The sequence below is a fragment of the Rhamphochromis longiceps genome, linkage group LG11, assembly GCF_057381845.1.
Source record: "Rhamphochromis longiceps isolate RC_006_pf linkage group LG11, R_longiceps_female_GT1.1, whole genome shotgun sequence".
NCBI lineage: Eukaryota > Metazoa > Chordata > Actinopteri > Cichliformes > Cichlidae > Rhamphochromis > Rhamphochromis longiceps.
In genome coordinates, this window is record NC_140567.1 from 10,467,918 (window position 1) to 10,489,896 (window position 21,979).

The 21,979-nt window shown below is 38.7% G+C and overlaps 1 protein-coding gene across 1 annotated transcript in view; it reads left to right on the forward strand.

Annotated features, from left to right (window-relative positions):
* Positions 1-325: 325 nt before the first annotated feature.
* Positions 326-21,979, forward strand: part of mtbp (MDM2 binding protein) — a 42,208-nt gene continuing 20,554 nt past the window's right edge. The window contains exons 1-11 of the mRNA XM_085422270.1: positions 326-493; positions 820-900; positions 1,632-1,705; positions 2,075-2,217; positions 2,340-2,398; positions 3,195-3,339; positions 6,619-6,733; positions 10,701-10,805; positions 17,251-17,345; positions 17,679-17,745; positions 17,947-18,064. Coding sequence (XP_085278396.1) covers positions 427-493; positions 820-900; positions 1,632-1,705; positions 2,075-2,217; positions 2,340-2,398; positions 3,195-3,339; positions 6,619-6,733; positions 10,701-10,805; positions 17,251-17,345; positions 17,679-17,745; positions 17,947-18,064 — 1,069 coding nt within the window. The 5' untranslated portion in view covers positions 326-426. The remainder of the gene's footprint in view (positions 494-819; positions 901-1,631; positions 1,706-2,074; positions 2,218-2,339; positions 2,399-3,194; positions 3,340-6,618; positions 6,734-10,700; positions 10,806-17,250; positions 17,346-17,678; positions 17,746-17,946; positions 18,065-21,979) is intronic.

Consider the following 21,979-nt stretch of genomic DNA (forward strand, 5'->3'; position numbering starts at 1 on the left):
TGCTTCATTTCATCAAATTTAATGACAGGCTCATAACATGGTGCAATATACTGTATTAGAAATACCACAAAGCAGACTTCCCAGTAAACACCAGGTAAGAAGAAGGTGGAAGTTAAAACCACAGATACCATTCTAAAATGAAAATAGTACCATGCAAACTGATTCATGTGTAATTTATTCGCACATTTATTTGTCGCTGAACCGCATTAAATATTATTAATTTACCTAGAACGGCTTTAATACAAATGATGTAGTTCCGTCTCAGTCCAATAGATGGCGGTGAAGAGCCTTTTGAGTGCTAACAGTGCATGTTAGTTTGCGCAGAAGAAGATGAACTGGTGGGAAATTTGACGCGAGTGTTTTTCTATTAACCGAAAGAGCCCAATAAACAAACAGCAATCCTATATTTACTAATATTTACTGGAGATGGACCGGTATGTTTTAGTTATATCTTTTTGCCGAACTGATGACAAGTCGCCGGATGGTTTTAAATGTAAGTTTTCATTTAACTTGGAAACATGTAATACTTCCTCTGCCAGTACCTTAAAAGTGTGCAGACTTAGCCCGTGTTAGCTTTGTAACTGTAAACTTCGTCTGGCTGAGCTCTTAATATCGTCCTGACTTTGTTAACCTTTGTTCGTATACGTTTGTGTTTCACATTTTGTTTGTAATCACGATGGTTATCCGGTCAAAGAATTTGAAGAGTGAACTATGCTAGCAGCTTTTAACAAATTTGCTACTTGTTGTTCTTTTCAGTCTTAAATAAATCAGAAATCTGCTTGTAATGAATCCTGACAGCTCAGTTTTCACTGATCGCAGGTTTGGAGCCACTAAAGCAGATATATGGCAGACTCGTGGACATCTCCACTCAGGAGTCAGAGAAGGTTTCTGTGTTTCCAGGTACAGTAACAGATAGATAACTTAGATAGTTGCTCTATCTATTGGTTCTAGATACTGCACATTAATCACTAATCAGCATCACTGTAAATGTTCAATTTTCAGTGGTCATTTCTTGGCCAGATGCTAAATTGGTCATCAAATCAGTCATAAAGGAACACCGTTTAAACCTATTTACGAATACATGAGGCAAAAATAAGATAAGAAGTAGTAGTTTGCAAAATAAAACATATACAAAGCAAACAGTTTTTGTAAGACACTGTTGCATTGTCAGAGCTTCTGTATAGCAAAGTATTCTAGAGTCAAATGTGAATCCATCTATCTGACAGCTGAAGTTTGGCTCAAATTGGCTAATGCAACAGGACAATGATCCCAGGCACAGCATCAAATCTGCTTCCTCAGAATGGTTGAAAAAGAAAAGAATCAAGATGTTGCAGTGGCCCAATCAAAGTTCAGACCTCAGCCTGGCAGAAATCCTGTGGCAAAAACTTAAGAGAGCTGTGCATGAAAAATCAGTGAACTGAAGCAACATTGTAAATAAGAGTGGTACAAAATTTCTCAACAACCATGTGAGAAAAGATGAAGTTATTGCTATTAAAAGTGGTTCTACAAGTTATTGAATCGTGCGTTGTACTTAGTGTTTTACAGCTGTATATACTTTAGTGTTGTATCAGTGTTAAGACAGACCAAGTTATTTCCCTTCCTTACATCTTTCTCACTGCATGTTTTCCCAGCTTGTTCTCTCAGTGGCAGCCCGTCAGCTCGGAGGTGGTACGTTGCTGTTCAGGCTTGTCACGGAGGTGCACAGGTGAGACACTTGGAAGATTCAAGAGCATAGATATGGTGCCTGTATATACAGCTTTTTTATGTGTGATGCTTTAAATTGTCACAAGTTGTCAAAGTCTGCACCAACGTAGCTATTGTGTCATTTCCTTTCTTACTTCTTACTTATTAAATACAATATCAGCTTTACAACAGTTTTATTCATCTTTGCAATGGCAAGTTAGGAATTGGTACAGAATGCCTTTATTAAAACTGCAAAAGCACTTTATGCTTCATACTTAACCACATTGACACACATTTGACAAGGAAACAATGCAGAATTTTACCTTTCAAACTGTTAAGTTGTGAATAAAGAATTCTGGATTTAGTTTAGTAATTGTCTCTTGTTTGGCAGTTTTGCACCTCTAAATGGGAAGAGTTGAGCCTTCACAGATGTGACGGTGAGGAGGAGAAACCCACTTCTTTGGAAGCTTGTTTGGGTTCTCTGAAGAACCAGGAGGCACCGGACCAAAAGGCTGATGAGCTGACACTGACAGAGTGAGATGATAATAATGATAATGTCTGCAGTTATTGTCCGTAACAGGGATTTGCTCCATCTATCCATTCAAGAATCTGCGTGACAGTGACATGTCAGCTCATCTGTTCTCAACTTTTAACAGGCTGATGGAGGAGGCTGCAGAGGGACTGCATGTGCTGTCAGACAAGCTTCCACCTCCAGGTACTGTTATCCAGTTAACATTGGTTACTTTCTATACTTATATATCTTCCGCCTTATAATTTTTATATAATTTGCTCGCAGTTTTGAAGCTGTTAACTTGGATCTTATAAGGCTTTTACTAAAAAAAAAAAAAAAAAAAAATCTAGTTTGAGGATTTTTAATCCACAATGCTTCCACACAGCACTTCTCAGGTGACTTCGATGATTACCTTTAGGGCGCAGTTCGCCACTTCAGTTTCTTCCATTCTGCATTAAGAAAAAAAAACGAAGATTGGCTTGTTTTACTGATGGGAAAAAAGAACAAGAAGTTTGCTGCACAAAATAATTTCTCATGGGGCGATTGTGTCTTAGCCAAATCAAGGAATTAAAACTTCTTCTTAAAAGAGTGCTGTCGAATTTTAAGCAGTTAGATTCTGAAAATCTGCCTGCTGCAACCTTGTGGAAAAGGTTGCCTGCTGTACTGCATAAATCTGTGTTCACCAATGCTCTGACTTCTTTGCAAATCTCCCTCGTGAAGTGTTTTCTTTTTTGTTTGTTTTTTTTAAGAGAAGGTTTTTTGGCACACAGTCTCCGCAGGAGTTCAGAAACAGTTACCCTCTAACTTTAGTTACCCTGAGGAGCCAGAGTCACTACAATTCTTGTAATTTGGTTTTGATAACAAGCGATTCTGCCTACTTTTTAAAAGCTCACGACTTGCCTTGATACGTCCTACCAAGAGATGGATGGATGGAAAGAAAAAATTAATAAATAAAAGAAGGAAACACTGTGTCCTTTTGTTTCCTATGTTTTTCAATCAGGTAAAGCCTTGCTGGATGTTCTGGTGCTGGGCTCTGCTGAGCAGTCCCCTCCTGTTAAAGACCTCCTGCCTCTGCTGGGAGCCGTCAAACACATGTCCTCCTGGCATGCTGCAAAGATCAGTGTCATCACACAGCACACACCTGGGTGAGAAGATGAAAAATACCCATGCATTACACTCTATTAGGGGTGGGTTTTGATAATCGATTTATCGATTAAACCTCACAAAATTTCAACAACCACCAAACAGCTAAAACAATGAATGAGAGCAGGTACACGGATTCTGCACATAAATGTAAACATAAAGCGCGGAGCCGCTGACGGATCAGAATCAGTGAGATGTCGTCTTTCTCACCCGGTCGGGGCTGAAAGCCAACAGCTCGCTGATTCTGATGTTTCGGCAGGTCCGCGCTTTGTGTTTACGCCCTTTTCTAAAGCTGTTAGTTTGATCTCTCTCCAAACAATATTGACCGAACCAGCAGCAAAAGAAGATCCAAACTACGCTTCACATAAACATTGTCATGGATTCCCTCTGACTTTTGCTGTTTTGCTTCCAACACGATAAAATCACACTTCATGCACAGCTCTCTCTCTCTCTCTCTCTCTCTCTCTCTCTCTCTCTCTGTCACAAGTCTACCGTTGTTTACAGCGCTGTCGGCCGCTGTTGTTGTTGTTTTTTTTTTTGTTTTTTTTTTCCTTTTACTTCTGAAAAGAAAACCTAATTTCTGCTGTTCAATAGACTTCTGAACAAATTTAAACTTTTTAAAATTATGCAAAATGCAAAACGCTTAGCCGTGTCTCTAATCAAACCGCTGTAACTTCAGAGGCAATGTTCATATGTTGATTAATGGTTTTCTTTCGTTTTTGATCTACTGCAGAATATTTTTATAAAATCCCAGGCCAGGAAAATCACCTTCATGTTTTTCTGTGTTTTATCTTCAGCTCCTACACACAAAGGCATCTTCTGTGATGCTCACACCTTTGATAAAGTCTTGCGAGTGTCAGCTTCCTTTTTATAGATACAAAAATATGTAAATGTACTGATCTGAATTATAATATTTCTGACTGTCTGAGGCAAAATTTCCCAGATACAAATCGAATTGAATCGAATCCTTTCGGGACCTTGTGAATCGGAATCGAATCGATTCTAGAAATCAGTGACGATACCCAGCCCTGCACATTCCCTCTTACTGAAGAATGCCAAATAGGCCTTCACTTAAACTCTTTAACAGCAATGCAACCTATGAAAAATGGGCTTTTTTGTAATGTCCTTTAATTCTTAGATTTTATTTTGTAACTTTGAAAGGAGCCTTGTTTTTACTGTAGGAAACTTTTCAAATAGTGCTATTTGTGAACTTAAGAGCTTGAAAAAAAGAAAAGTTTCACCTCTCATCCAAGAGGCTTCTTCAGTTCTAAAAACAAAAGGTGGAGAGTCCCAGGGATTTAGGCTACAGCCACACTAGACCGGATAGATTTGAAAACGGCGTTTTTGTCTGAAAACGCTCCGTGTCCACACTAGCGTTTTCAGTCGTTTTCACAGAGTTGTGGGTCCACATTGAAACGGCTGAAAACGCTTACGTTCCAGTACTGCGCATGCGTGAAACGCAAGATGATTCGGCCTGCCTAATTTCTGTCTGCCGTTTATTTACTTTCCGGCTCGTTGAAACGTGTCGGCAAAATGTCGAGGAAAAGCACCGAGTTTTTTAAATGGACTAACAATGAGGTGGAGTTGTTGCTGCGAGTAACACAAAAGTACAAAGTTGCAAAAGCAAGTGAGAATTAAAGAATTTGAAGAAAGCATGTACAAACTGATATTAATCTTTAATAGGGCTGTCAAAATTGAGAGCAAACAAAACAACTGCTGTATAATGCCCTCCACTATCTTAGTTTAATTTGTCACATGACTGACTAAAATGTGTCATCGTTTTCGAAAGTCTCCGTTTTCGCTGTCCACACTGCAACGCGAAAGCACCATCTTCAAATGTATTTGTTTTTGAGAGCGTTTTCCTTCGGGGAAGAAATTCGCCGTCTCAGTGTGGACGGGAGGCCAAAACGGAGAGAAAACGATGCGTTTTCAAACAAAAACACATTAGTGTGGATGTAGCCTTAATCCCTAGTATGGGCTTTCCCCTTAGAAGGAGGTCGTTGGGACCACTGTTGATTATGTGTGTCATTCCACGAGCCAAGGTGTGACAAAAGGTGTAGGTCATTATCATTACTTGGGGTTAAAGGTGAAATCAGTGTGAGTACATGGCCCATCTTATCATGTGACTTGTTGAGGTCACCTAAAGTGAGGTGTGAGTGGATTGTAGGTGGCAGACAGCTGATGGCCTCTTTCACTCCTCCAAAACCATTGGTCTTCCCGGTCCAGTATGTGAACATTGGCATCATTCAAAGAGTGACATTCATCTTTTAGCTGCAGATGTACCGTCGAGGTGACTCTCCTGTGTTGTGCCATGTGTTTGTGGAGTGGCTGTTTTGGTTTTCTAATGTAGAGGTCTGAGTGCTCCTCATTGCACAGCACAGCGTGCACTCAGACACTCAGTGTCTGAGTTTTTTCCTTGGGATGAACCAGGTTTTGTCTAAGTGTGGCTGGGACTGAAGTGCACTGAGATGCTGGGGTTGGAGAACATTCTCCTGTTTCCTCTAATAAACTTGGTACATAAGGGATGACAATGTTGTTCCATCAGTCATCGCCTTTCTCCCTAGTTGATGTCTGATCTTCTTTCCTGTGTATCTTTGGTAATTTGATGAAGGCCCAGTTGGGACAACCACATGTTTTAAGAGCTTTATTTACGTGTGTCTTCCTTCTCTTTCCATCTGTGCCTTAGAGGGAACGTTGGTAGGGTGTGGTGTAGGGTCCTGTTCAACCCAAGTTTGTGTTTCAGTGGGTGATGGGAGTCGATGAGTATGCATGAGAGGGTTTCCAGTGACTTAAAGAAGTCCATTTTTTCCCTTCATTTTTAAGCTCTTTAGACAACCATGACTTGGATGACTGGGAATGTACACAAACCCATTATTAATGAAATCCTCCTAGCTCACCACTAGGGGGAGTTAGATGGATAAATAAGAGAAGGTGCTGACTTGAAGTAATGGATGGATACACATGGATGAACATTTCTGCAGAAGCACTCTTAATGATGAAAACAACAAATTAACTTTGGCAACATGAAGACAGATAATCTCAGGAGATGCCAGAATGACCTTTTTCACCCCACAACATCAGGCATCAAAACACCACCTACCTGATAAGAACTAGACATCTTAAATGTGACAGGCTTATTGGTATAACGTGAATGTACGATTAACATTTGCAGAACTGTTGTAGGCAATAAGAAAACCTGACACATGGGCTTGAATATTGCTGTCTAACAGAGAATAAAAGTTACTCGGGCTCATCAAGCGATTCTTGTTTTCTTCATTCAGATGGCAGAAAATGGCGTCCTCCATCAGCGCCGCTTTGGTCAAGCTGGCTGACTTGGACAGCTGTATTGACTCCAAAGAAATATGGAGGGGAAGCCTGCTTATCAGAGAGAAGAAGGTAAGGGTTGCTGGGGTAACTTCTGGAGATGGTGCACATTTTCAGACTAGTGATGTACTCAGATGTGCACAGGACAGTTGTGTGAATGAGCTGAATATTTTAAACAAAAGAACTGAAGAAACGGAGTCGGAGATCTATCCAATCACTGAATAAATATCAAATTGCTGTTATTATCAACTTCTTGAAATTGCAGGACACTGCCTCACCACAGTCAGAATTTGGAAAAGTGAAACTGCTGAAGCTATTTAACAAAACACAGCTCCAAAAAAATTGGTCACAATTCTCGCTTGGTGGTCAAAGTTTGAGACGGAAATGGATATGAGCAAAAATTTTAACTTTAATTTACATCACATATTTCATAAACTCCCCAGTAATACAAGTTTTTGGTTAAAAACTCCCCAAAGAAAAAAAACAAAAAACTTTGTAATTTTTACTGCAGCAGCAGCTGCATAGCAGGTCTTTATAACTGTGGTGGGCCAAAAGGGCCAACTTACTATTGAGACGGAGGATTTTAATAAAGATTCTGTGGATGCTGTAAACCTCAGCTGTTTGTCAGTTACAGGAAAGCGGAGACCTCTAGGAAAGTGTGTCTGTGGATGCTGTTTTGCTTACCAAAGAGAGGACTGTGAAGTCTTGTGTCTGTATACACTTGCTTGGATGTAATTGTTCCAAACCTAGCAATGTGGGTGTAATTGGTGGTTTCAAAGGAGCAATGAAGGGAAAAAAGCTGTTTGGTAGGTACAGGCTGTTGAGGGAATGAACATCTTTTGTTTTAACCACTGTGTATGTGAGACTTTGTGTGTCTGTGTTTGCAATTTCTGGACAAATACTGTTGTGGGCCAGAGAAAAAGCCGTGTCCTTTTGAACTTTCCAGCTTGCTTGTCCTGGGCTTTTTATTACGAACACATCCTCCTCTGTCACATCAAACCTCTGCATGTCCTCCTTCACAACATCCATGAACCTCCACTGAGGGCTTCGTCTTTTCTTTCTGCTGGACAGCTCCATCTCCAGCATCCTTTGTCCAATACATCCACTATCCCTGCTCTGCACAAATGCAAAACATCTCTGCCTCACATCATGCTGAATGAATCTGGAAAATTACTGGAGGTCATTAAAGGGTCATGGGAAAAGGCACCGTCCTACTGGCATTGACCTGGCAGAGCTGAACTAGCTGGTATCAGTTCAGCCCAGCTTGGCCCACTTTGACCCATTAAACCCCCCTCCTATCAAGTTTTTTATTTTTTATTTTTTTTATTTTACTGGGGCATGAAGCTTATTGAAGCCAAGTGTTAAAGAAGATTGCTGGAAATAATGAATCAATAAACATAAATTATAGCTTTATGGTGCAGTTTGTCAAATTTCTTTTGGCTGTCATATTCTTGACAGTTTTCCCTTCTCCTTGTCATGCTCATACAGTAGCCACTTGCTACTCACGAGGTAGGCCCACCATAATGCACACCTTACTTTATGATCCTTTTGACTTTTTAACTGCACCTGTCATTTAACTGAACATCATGTTGTTTCAGAAAGACTTGAAAGTAGCAGCTGAGACCATAAACACATCAGCAAAGTGTTTATGGAGGTCATAAATTGAGTGATATAAAGTGTATAAAGAAGCGACTAGCTGGCCATTAGAAAGAAAGCAGACTGAGATTCGATGGGGAAGAACTTCAACATCAATTTGAACAACTCTGCAGTGCTTTTGTGAAATAGAACAGGTTCCTCCAGTTTGGGCCAATAATCTCATGAATAGCATTTTAAAGAGTGAAGGTTATTGTAGCATCGCATTGATGCTAATTCTGAAACTAGGGTTTCACAGTCATGTGGATGTGGTGTTTAGGTGTCCTTATATTTGCTTGTTTCCATGCATTTCCTGCTTTCCTACAAAGTAACTGTTTTGGCGTCAAAGTAACCAGGCTGAGGTGATGTGACAGCATTTTTTTTTTCTGTTCCTACTCTGGAGATTACTTCAGGCACACTTGTTTTTTTTTGTCTTTAAGTGAAAACTCTGGCAGGTGCAGTAGTTTTCTTTTCTCTGGACCGAATTTGCCAATTTTGTGCTGTTCTTTCATGGCCCTCTGGGGAGAATCAGCAATCTGTTTCACTGTGAGGTTTCCTTGCATGTCTCGTACTGATGGTGTTTTTTTTGTTTGGTTTTTTTTTTTTTTTTTTTTTTTAGAAATCTGGGTGAGACTTTCAGGTCTTATTTTATGATTTTAAACACTGATCGGCTGAAAATATAGATCTTGTCTTTCTTGAAACGGCTCAAAGTAGTGTCTTTGTGTTTTAGTATGTGTGGGATTTTTTGTTTTGTTTTTTTAATATTATAAAATGAAGGTGCAGTGTTGGTGACAGGCACAAGTCTGATATTTCTGAGATAGGAAATATTTTTAAGAACTAAACTGTATTTTCTTTAGTTTCTATTTTTTTTCATTACTGTATGTTTTTCAGTTTGGACCTTAATGTTGGGAAAACTCTGCTTCTAATCTTTAAGTGAAAATATTAAAAACAGAAAAAACAAAATTGAAAATGGTTTATATAACCTTTATAAAATGACATCTCTCATCTAGAGCCTCTACTATAGACTGTATGTAAAAGCTGGACACGGACACTGGGCCATCGACCATGGTTCAGTGAAGTTGAGCTGAGCGATTTTGCTGTCACCATCTTGGTATTTTCAAACTGCATGTGACAAGTAAGAGGCAGATCTGAGAATCTGAGGAGCACAACGCAGGCTTGCCCTGAAGAAGCTACTTTATCAGCCTTGTTAACTCTACTGGGGGTCATCTTTCGTAAAGGGAACATTATCTTGTTCACTTTATAAAAGAAAGACGTTACCAAGGCTTCAGTCACATGGGCCAAGGGACCCATTGGCGACCCCCTGACAGCCACCGATTGCTATGGAAAAAATATGAATGACCTGACTGGTTTATGAGTGCGAGTGGTTGCTGGAGGATGATGACAGTTGCTAGATGAAAACCAGTTGTAAAGATGTATTAGGTTCTGCACTGAAAACCTCCTTGTGTTTGCTTTCATTGCTACCATTGCCATGGTCATTCATCATTTGCATTCGAAACTCTGCCTTTCGAAACTTGTCGGTGGTAGTGGTAAGGCACAGCTTTCAGTTTAGAGGTGACTGTTCTCTATTTCCTGTGGGAAACCAAGGACATTTGCAATCTCAAGGACATTTTTTTTTTGGGGCACCAACTGATTTCATCCAGAATCATACAGCACCCTCCAGGAGCCACTGGCCAAACTGTCATGGAATAAACAATTAAATGAATAACTTTGCTGAGGCGATCACAGAACAATCTCTAGGACTGTGTAATGGACTGGAAGTCCCATAACCTTTTATACACCCAGACTTTCAAATTTTTATTTTTAAATTTTTAAATTGAAACCAGAGGACTTAGAAAGAGTGCAGGTTTGGGGCACTCCTGCATTGTCCTCACTTTTAAGACTGGGAAGCTTTGACTATCTTTTGTGTACAGTCTGTGACCCTAACAGTAAAGTGTATAGACACCGTATGTTAGATTATCAACCAATGTGCTCCAAGTATGGTGCTCTAAGGCAGGCTCGCAGCGTCTCCTTCACTAAAGTGACCTTTTCTGAGTTGCTGCCCTCTGAACGAGTGAGTTCTAGAGACACTCAGTAAAAGCTTCAAGGTTTGGAGAAGCCAAACAAAGGAAAATTCCCAAAAGAATAAACCCTTCTCTGAGAGCAGCCAACACCATTTTACTCCCATTTGATACAGTTATGATGTCTCTATATGTGTTTGTGTACACGTAACTCCAAAGGGCACAGCTATGCCGAGTTATTTTTGAGATATTATTCAGACAAACACTGAAGCTGTAGCATTTGTTAAAATGCACTGATGTCAAACAGTTTGCATTTCTCTGTTGTAGGTTGTACAAATGTTTCTAACTGCATATACACTGACTGTGTCATGTATTATTTTTCTCCTCAGTGTGTGTCAGAACTCCGCTTTGATGGTTTTTCTCTGCATCAGATATCAGAGTCTGGTCTTTTGGAAGCTCCACACATGACCACTGACCACAAACTGCAGTCTGAGGTGAGCTCTGACTCCTAAGTTTCATTGGACCTTTTGTTGAATTGAACTTGAGATGACCTCAAACCAAACTTTGGAAGCATTTCACAGTTAATCAAAACAAGGCTGTCCTTTGGTGCTCAAGTTTTTGACAGCCAGCTCAGTAATCAGTTAACTATTTTCTCTGACTTTGTTTTCCAGAAAGTCAAATTAGTCCTTGTTGTGTCCTCCAACAAAGATTTAGTGCCCAGCTTGCGAGCAGCTGCTCACAGCAGCAGTCTTCCACCAGAGTGCTGTAGGGTGTGCACTTGATCCAAACTTTGTCAGTGAGAACGTCTTATATTGAGAATTGTAATGCAGCTTGAGAAAAGACTACTCTCTGTGTGTGTTTGTGCAAACTTCAGGGTAAAGTTTTGGCAGAGCAGATAATAGCCCAGTTTGTATTACTGTAGAGCCAGTCTTGCTTTCAAGCCGTCCAGTAGAACGAATCCCCCACTGTCTATTTCCAAATGAGAAGCGTCACGTCCTGGTTGACCTTTATTCACACTGTGCAACCTGTGACAGATGATCCATCAGTCAGATAAATCAAATGTATTTTATAAGCCAAATTATTGCCAACCTTTTATGTACGTATGACCTTGCCACCAGAAAATGACACAGAAATAAAGATTTATTATCTCATTGAGGCAGGCCAGTGGTGAAGGCTTCTTCCATGGGAAATCTTTTTCCTGCTTTGCAGTCTGATTTTTTTAATATATAATTTGTAGAGTATTTTTAATGGAGTTATATCACTCGGCACTCACTCTCCGGAACTGAGAAGCTGTTACTGAGCTGTCAGCTCATCTCGATGTCTCCATCCACTCTGAGTCTAGCCTCAGTTAATGTCTGTGTGTCAGAACTGTTGATTGTACATGACAGATATGAGTTCATGCCAAAACTTTAAACTGGTATTCACATAAATATCATGTTTGTGTTCTCTGACAATATATTTAACGCAGTGTTTACAGAACTCTTAATTTTATTAATATGCTATCAGTAAATATTAATAAGCCACATGTATAAACTGCAGGCTATATACAACGTCTGCTTCCAGCTCACTGTTATCACAAATGACAAAAAGCTTAGACTTGTTTTTCATATACAGTCGTATATAATAGATAGAAAATAAAACTGGGAATCTTTTGGCATTTTTTAGCCTCACGCAGCACGCAGCACACTGTGATGGTAAAAATCTCCAGAACTATCTAATGGATTGCCATTTGGTTTAGACATTGCTGGTCTGCTTGGAAAGACCCACTGTGATCCTGCTTTAAATAGCTGGGGGGCTGCACACTCACCGGCCAAAGGTTGCAGACTTGTCAGAAACTCTGCAAAATAATAAGAAAAGAGGAAAATGCAGGCAGAGAGTAGGATATCAGCAGAAGGGATGATTATAGGGGATGTTGATAGGAGTAACTTTTTTCAAATAAATATATACATGTTTATTTAATGTGGAATCCAGTGTAGTATACCTTTTTAATTTAGGTAGGTAGTCTTGGTTATGACCATATTTGTGAAGCTAATAAAATTCGTGCCAGCCTGTGCCATACTGTGTATCAGCCAAATATCACGGATGAGTTTGATTCTCAGTGACCCCGACCTCAAGGACAAAGTCGTAGTCAAAGAGCAATTTTTCTGAAAATCTTGTAAATGCAATAACTTGAGAACGAAGCGGCATAGGAGGTTCAAATTGATACCATAGGTACAGTTCGGTCCATAAATATGTGGATATCAAAAACATTTTTCTAATGTTGTAATTTTATAATTTTCTGGTAGAGGTTGATCTTGGTTTTGTCTGTCCAAGAATTTTTTTCCAGAACTGTGACGGCATTTTTAGATGTTTTTTCTTTTAGCAATGTCCAATCTAGCGTTTCTATTCTTGAGGCTTATGAGTGGCTTGCAACTTGCAATGAAACCTCTATATTTACTTTTATGCAGTCTTCTCTTTATGCTAGACTAGGATATGGGCACGCCTACCTCCTGGAAAGTGTTGTTCACTCTGTTTGTGCAGTTTACGGATGGCTTGTTTCACCTGCTCCTTCTACTGCATGTTGTCTGTTCACAGCAAAGCCTTCCACCACACCTCAAATCAACGCCCGGCATTTTATCTGATTAATTGATAATGACATAATGAAGGAATTGCCCACATCTGCCCATGAAATAGCCTTTGAGTCAACTGTCCAATTTCATTTGGTCTCTTGTAAAGAGAGGGTGGCACATCTTAAGGAACTAATCCCTTCATCCATTTGTAATGTGGATACCCTCAAATAAACACTGAGAGTCTACGCATTATGTCCATGTCCATAAATGGAATAGGTTTCAATAAAGAGGTAAAAACTTGTCAGTGTCCAAATATATATGGACCTAACTGTATGTCTACAAAAAATCTTGGCCGACAAGTTTTCCGAAATTCTTTTGAATGCAATAACTTGAAAACAGAGTTATCTTGGATTAACAAATTGATACCACAGATGAATCTACTAAACCTCTCAGACGAGTTTAGAAAACAACAATTTATCATAGTTACATTAATCTACCCGATTTCGTGGTAAGAACAGGTGTGTTTGAAGCTTCCTACTTATACCAAAAAAGTACTTTGGAGTCCAGTATTGCACATAAACTGATCTGAACTGGAACCCGTATGCCAAGAACTGTCATCTACTTCATCACAAGAGAATACTGAAGAAATAAAAGCATTTCTGATGTTTCACTTACAAACAGCCGGGCCTTGTGGGATGAAAACATAAAACATGTCTAAAGATTTTCTGGATGTATATGTAATATTTAATAGCTCATCTGGTTAATTACTCTAGGAACTCAGCTTTCAGTGTCATTTTCATGGCATATAAGATAAAAGCTAACATGTTATCGAGTTGAGGAGAATATTAGTCCCAAAACCCTTTGGTCATAAAGGAATGTCCAACTCTAGTTCTTACTATAATAATGGCAATCACAGAAAGTGGCAGTATTCTCAGTGGTTTATATCTATGATGGTTTTATTATTTCTTATTCCTGGTTCTTACTCAGCCATTTGCCTTTAAATTGATATGGTGAATAAAGTCACTAAGGCTCATACCCTATTAAGATCTACTGAGACCTGGGAATGATGTGTTATACAACTTGTATTTACAGGGGATTTGTGCCAGTGCATCGGCCACCAACACCAGTTGTGCCTTTTAGAGTTTTATTTATCTCTAAGAGCAGAACTGTAATGTGATGAACTTTCACTAACATTTAGAATCTGAGGTTGTGGCTTTGGCCAAGTGTGTGTTCTGCTACTTGTTGTCTATAGTTTAAAGAACCACATTTACAGACAGTGTATTCTGTACTAAACATGATGGTATTATATTACATTGTAAAGCTTTGTTGTGAGTTTTCTTATGTAGATTAATACATGCAATAATGAAAACTCATCGATTAGCTGATAATGTCTATACTTACACAATCGGAGTACCTTTAACATTCATTTGATTAGCAGTAAAGACAGTTTCAAAGTTTTCTGATCTACTCATTAAAGAAAAATAGTCTTGTTTTAATGAGTCTTAACATTATAATATTACAATACATGTTCTGTGTTATACATGTATAATATCTGTAACCACTGTCTGCTATGTGAGTTTGTGTTTGGCACCAGATACTATGTGTGTTGTTGTGTTCGCTTATTGTTCAGTTTAAGCAGAGTTTGAGAGTTTGTCTGTGCATGCTGCTCATTTATGCGTCTATGGAGAATGAGAGTGAATGTGTGTGGGTTTCATCAGATCTTTATACAGAGAAGCAGATGGCAGTGATTGTTTTGGCACACAATTAAAAAAAACAGCTCTGAGGACAGCAAAACTATCACATCTCCACACTGCTGGGATAAATGACTGTGCAGCGACTTGTACTCAGACAAACACACACTAAACTAGGTTCAGACAGAAACTATTAGTTAGACCTCCTCACTGTCAGGAGTAAGTGACATTATAATTACTAGCACACAGTGAAGGGAGAGGCCACAGAATTGACTTTTCATTTTCTTGATACCAGCCCTCATGTAACTGAAACTATAACATTAAAAACACATTTGAATTAACAGTCAAAAAAGACACGCTTAAAGTGTCGTTGAATGGAAAGGGAGTCCTCTTAGTGGAACATTTTTGCAATTATCATTAACTTTAAAAATATTGTTGAACAAAATGTAATATTACCGTTATCATAGACTAAAAGGTAGACTTTTTGCCTGCTGTATATTCTGGATGCATCTGGGTAGAGAGCACCAATAATCTAAGTAATTGCAAATCTATTTCACTCATTTCAAACAACATGGAAGTAAATGCACCAAAACCATTTCTATTCTGTAAGTGTATCATCCAGAGAGCTGTACTGTATATCAGGAAAAATGCTATTAGTGAATTTTCTCAGGCATTTCCGTCTGCCCTACAGCATATTAAAATAACAACTTTTAATCTCTTTAAGTGACGTTTTAAAGAGAGCATCAACCCTGTTTGTCAAGACAGGGAAAGGGCTTCACATTGCATTGTCTTTGGGGTTTTAAAGCATTCAAACATTCAGACCTTTAGACTTTGTTCGCTCCCACACAGCTTATCCTGCAGTGGAAGTTGGTTGGTAAGTGGTGGAGACCTCCTTTGAGTTTTTGCCAGTAACAAACAAGCAGGAACACTTGTTGAGGGCTAATGTACTAAAGTTTTACAGTAGACATTTTGCTTTTTGTTACCTCTTCATCTTATTTTACTGATTTGATATATATTTGTTTGTTGTTGAACTTATTGAACCAGCAGGAACATGTGAGAGATTTATTTATATCCAAGAGGTGTTTATGCCATGTCAGCGTATGTCAGGAAACAACCTTATACTTCCTCCTCCCACCACTTTTGAACTGCTTGTTGACAGTCTTTATGCACGGGTGTTAGAATATACAAAAAAGTGGTTACTGATGTGAATACAGTGAGTGGGTGAGTGATATTTTATGGAAAAAAAATCTAATGTTAGAAGTCAGTCACCCAACCACAAAGTCAAACACACGGGGGTTCTACTAGGTATGCCCATATCTAGTCTTTGTTTAAAGGACTGAATATTCTCAAGCTTCCGATGAGGCGTTTTTCTCCGAAGCTGTTGAGAAGTTGTGGGTTGGATAGCGTCTTCCTTTCTCAACAGCACTGCTTGTTTTCCCTGAAGAGCGGAAAAAGCTACATCATTACATTTAGCAGCACCTAGCTGAGAATTTGCATGAATCAGTTTCCCATATGTCTGATAAAGTTGTGGGTTCAGTCACAGCGATTTTATCTCTATGTTTTGTCTAAATTGTTGCTAAATATATGATTAGTCATTGTTAGGCAGTGAAGGAGTCTGTGCCTTCACAGAAAACCTGTTATAGCTCAGAGCAGAGCTGTCTAATGAACAATAGAGCTCAGTCAGACAAAATCAGATTTATACGAATGATGTTCAATGTCATATTATGACTGCTGAAGCGTGCAGTCTTAAACTCTTACAAAGTGTGCTTTCAAGTGAACATAATGAGGACAGTTGAATATTGGAGGTCTTAATAATCTCTCTTCAGGTCACTGCGTTAGTCAGAGGCTTCACTGAACTGAACAAGGGATTTATAAATGTTTCCAGCTTTCTTAAGCTCTAATTTTGACCCAAGATCATTTAAATCTTCATGTAGATTAGACTTAAAAAAGTTTGACATTCAATAAATTATGAGACTGCCAATTCCAGTGAAATTCAATCAGGGTTTATAAACAAGAGATGTCGCGTCAGAATTGTGTTCAATGTCAGTCTTTGCACATTAAATCATGACAAAACCTAAAGGTGTATCGAGGCCCCTCCTCACTTCTAGCAAAATATGGCATTGATAGAACAACGGCAGTAGTCAGGTGTTAGTGTTGTTTTTAATGTTTATGATAATCTTGGGGAATTTTGTTTAAGGATTATTTTTTTTATATGAGGGATATGTGATGGGTTAAACCAGAGGTGTCAAACATAAGGCCCGGGTGCCGTAATTGGCCTGGCAACGACTGGACAGCGTTGGAAAATTTAAAGGAGTTGACAGATTTTGATCTTTTAACTGTATTTTCATAGATTTTGGTGCTTTCCCCATTGATAAAGACCTCCACCCCATTTCCAGTCATATTACACCAAAGTACAAGGACATTTTTTGTGAATTAAAGAAAACTTTATACTTTAAATTTATAATTACATGACAGACATTTCTGTGTCCGCAATGATCTACCAGTCGCTTTTCTATATGTTTATCGTGTAATTTCACTGGTCTCGCCCACTTCACATCAGAGTGGGCTGTATGTGGCCCACAGTGTAAAATGAGTTTGACATCGCTGATTTAAATGGAGTTGAAGGCTGTACGCTGTGAAAAATATGATCTATTTTAATCATGTTGTCTTTTCTGTTTCTTTTCTTGATTCATTTGCAGGTCTTTCATTACTATGCGCCAGTTTTAGATTTGGTTCAGCTGGTTAATCTGTCAGACCTGCCAAGCTTCCTGATCTCCAGCGCCCAGTTTGAACTGTATCCTTATTTTAAAGTGTCTGTATCTGTGTGTTTGTATGAATGCTTAAAAATAAAAATAGAATATCATAACTTTTGCTTCCATCACCTGCTCAAATGAAACAGCTGCAGGATTAGGTAAGATTTTAGTATGTGTCACACACAAACAGCTTGGCTGTCAGAAACCAAAACAGTCATGGCTATTAATATACATTTTTAAAATTGTTGATAACAAAATAGCTTCCCCCCCCCCCCCCATTATTTCATTGTTTTAAGACTTTTTCTGTCTTTGAAAGGTGGTTTTATAACTTTTGTGCCTCAATATTGTGCTGTTCCTTCACAAATGACAAACAGATGCCTTTCTGGGATGTCTGTGAAAGCTAAACTTTTGTTGAACCAGCTGCGATCACTGTGTGGAAAGGTACGAGTAACTTAGCTGTGCTCTTACATGTACAAAAGTCTGCTACAGAAAGATCCGCCTAACCAAAGAAGCCTGTTCATTACATTAAAGCTCTTCCAAGATCACAAATTCAGAATGTTCATGATTAATCATATATATCGATCATAAATGACGTTGGTTGGGGACTGTGTGTATGCCAATCTGCTGTATTTCTGTTTCTAGGTCGGAGCTTTGTTCAGTCTGTCCTGTGTAATCACTCCCATTGCACAGCCTGCAGCCAGCCAACTCAGCTCCCAGCGCTGGAGAGAATCTCTATCTAGGAGACCAAAGTCTTTACCAGGTAAAACTGGAGTGTCACAGTCGCTTTGGCAACAACAAAAAAGAGCTGTCTCTCCTGCAGGGAAGTACATTGGTTAGTGGGACTGTACTGGTATAGGTAATAAAGTTATAAAGTTCTCCATTGGGAAGGCTCTGAAGTGGTGCTGAATAGATATACAAGATAATGCTTGAAACAACAACAGTTTTTGGCAATGATGCACCAAGAAGAAACATTAGGATGAAATAATAGTCATACAAAATGTGAGTTATTTTTCAGTTCTGCAGTGAAGCATAGGGATGGGTATTGATAAGATTTTCACGATTCCGATTCCATTTTCGATTCTGTTTAAAAGAGCAGTTATGTCACCATGAATCTGTGGACGGGTAATATCCATATTTTGATTTATGATTTTCTGGAGTTAAATGGGAACCAAAGCATATTTTCAAACGTGTTATATGCTATAAAATACTTTTAAAAATTAGGTGAGGGAAATAAAAAATCATTTTTTTCTATGTTTGAGTCACAGTAACTTTGACACAGTAACATCTGCAGTAATATTTACAGCTCTGATGACATCTCACCAGTGTTAGCTTTATTTTGACACCAAGACTATTTACACAGAGTTTGTAATTGCAGAGAAATACATTTATTTTGGTCATTTCCTTTTCAAGCAGGAAGCTCACCCTTCTTGGTATACACTTTAGATGAATACAGAGTTTTTAATTAAATACATATTCTTTAAATAATGTTCCCTTTTAGAAAAAGTAGGATAATTAAAAAAAACAAAAACATTTATTATAGCTCTGTCACGTAGAAAAAAACCTGTCTTTTTTCTGTGGTCTGTTATATAACATTAGGGGTGTTCGTGGCAATGAACTTTTTAATCGACTAAGCGGGTCAAGTAAGAAACACTTAAATATTAAGTTACATTTGAAAACTGTTTAAAAAAAAACATCCCCATTCCACATTCCAAAATGTCATGTGACAATCTGATTGTCTTAGGAGTGATGATGTCACAAGGATGTCACAAGGATCCTTTGAAGTTTTTCTATAAATAGGGGTGAGAAACGGCAATTTTCAGTTCGTTTCTTCGCAGCCTTTGTGTTTGCAGCCTTCAAACGTTCACTACAGAAAATTTTGGAAACCTCTCAGAGTCATCGGATACAAACGCCAACATGTATCCAAGATTACGGCAACCGAGACAAAAAGATTTCGCCGCCTCTCCTTCCACGCGTGGCCGGCCAATTTCTCCAAATGGCCTCTTATCCATCCAAAGGGCATTACAGGAGAGTAGGAATGAAAACAACCATCTCCAGAACAAAATTCGACAAATTGAAGAAGAAAAACGTCACCTGGAGAAGAAGTGCTTACAGATGGAAGCACAAAACAAACACCTGGAAGAAACACTACAGCGCCAGCCCGACATCAACATTATTAATGAGGGCTGGGGGATCAAGTTTGCTCAAGCCAGAGAGCAGATTGTATCCCTCATCAAAGAAAACAAGAAAAAGAGCGCTGAAGTTAAAGAAATGTCCGAGCAGCTTCAAGGCAGGAAAGCGACGATTGATAAAATGGAGTGGGATCTGCAATACATGGACCAAATGAATCACCTGCTCCAAAGAAAGCTTGATGAAGCTGAAGAAAAAAATAAAGAAGTCCTCCAACAGAAGGAACAACAGGACACAAAGCAAAAAGACCTGCAGCGCGAACTCCAAGGCATGCAGGAAAAGTACGGAATGGTGAAGGCAGAGTTGGAACAAACATTGGTCCAAAATAAAGACCTCCTTCAAGAGAAAGAGCAACAGAAAGAAAGACTGACAGAAGAAAAGTGCATTATCAAGGACTTTGAGAGTAAAAATCAAAAGTTGCAAGGATTCTGTGATGAACTGAAGGTCAAAACAAGTGAGCTGGAGGGAGAAAAGGAAACACTAGAAAAACGATGCTCACACATGCAGAAAAAGATTGATCACATGGCGAAAAACAACTCAGAGCTCATTAAGGGGATATTGTTGGAATTCAACAACTTGAAGCGGGAAAACACAGAAATGCAGGCCCAAAAGCAAAAACAAGACAAAACGCATGAGGACCTGCAGTGTACGCTCCGCGATATCCAGAAAAGAAATGAGCAGCTAGAAGGCCTGCACAAAGAAGATCAAGTGAGAAATGCAGACCTGCAGAAGGCAAAGCTGACACAGGAGGCAACATCCAAAGACCTCAAAGAAAAGCTTGAAGAAACACAAGCAACATTAGAACAGGTGGAACAAACATGCAAGAAACTTGAGAGGCAAAACACAGAAACCATCGATGAGTTGAGAACCCTCATCCTGGACAAAAAGGCGCTCGTGGAAAAGTCCATGAAAAAGAAGAAAAGATTCTTCAGCTTTTTCCGGTAGAGGGACAATACTGCTTCTTCAACTGATGTAGCCTCGTCTTGCTCCACCTCTGTTCACCCCCCAACCAGTCCCGGCAGTTGACTGCCCCCTCCTGAGCCTGGTTCTGCCGGAGGTTTCTGCCCGTTTAAAGGCAGTTTTTCCTCCCCACTGTCGCCTAGTGCTTGCTCAGAGGGGATTGTTGGGGTTTTCTCTCCTCTACCTTGTTTCTTTATTTACTTGTTAACTTTTTGAACTTACCTCATTTAACCTTGTTTCGTTATTTACTTGTTAACTTTTTGCTCTTACCTCATTTAACCTTGTTTCGTTATTTACTTGTTAACTTTTTGAACTTACCTCATTTAACCTTGTTTCGTTATTTACTTGTTAACTTTTTTGAACTTACCTCATTTAACCTTGTTTCGTTATTTACTTGTTAACTTTTTGCTCTTACTTCGTTTTACCTTGTTTCTTTATTTACTTGCTTGTTTAACTGTTTTTCAACTTATCTAACAAAATAAAACAGTTGAATTTATCCTTTGAGTATTGTTCATCTAATCTTTACAGAGTTTTTCCAAAACACTTTCAAACATTCAGATCTGTCTTTCATTTTCTTCTTGAAACCTCATGAACGGTGAACTAAAAACTCTGGAACATGGTTTGAAACACTGAAATTGTTTCAGCTGAAACTGGCAAAGTCATACGTGCGTGTGTGAGTGTCACAGGTGATATGGTGTCATGTTTAGCCTCATTCACTCCAGAATTATTTAGGCCAAATCTTTAAAACAGTGTCACTGCACACACATTTCAATCACACAAACGCAGGATTAATTCTTTGCAGTATTTTATCTGATTTATTATGAGAATGTCACGCCTGATCATTTGCACCCACAACATCAAAAATGGGGGCAAAAGGGAGGAGACCACGTTTAATCGATTATAACACGAGGTCAGAAATACAAGTGCTGACATGAGTAGTGTCCACAGAAACCTCTGAATCTCAGCTAAAAACTCATGTAAACCATGTCTACAAACACCAAACAAAGCAAAGACACCAGACAGTTAAAAGAGCAGTTACTGCACCATGAATCTGTGGACAGGTAATATCCATATTTTGATTTATGATTTTCTGGAGTTAAATGTGAACCAAAGCATATTTTCAAAGGTGTTATATGCTATAAAATACTTTTAAAAATTAGGTGAGGGAAATAAAAAATCATTTTTTCTATGTTTGAGTCACAGTAACTTTGACATAGTAACATCTGCAGTAATATTTACAGCTCTGATGACATCTCACCAGTGTTAGCTTTATTTTGACACCAAGACTGTTTACACAGAGTTTGTAATTGCAGAGAAATACATTTATTTTGGTCATTTCCTTTTCAAGCAGGAAGCTCACCCTTCTTGGTATATCCTTTAGATGACTACAGAGTTTTTAATTAAATACATATTCTTTAAATAATGTTCCCTTTTAGAAAAAGTAGGATAATTAAAAAAAAACAAAACAACATTTATTATAACTCTGTCACGTAGAAAAAAACTGTGTTTTTCTGTGGTCTGTTATATA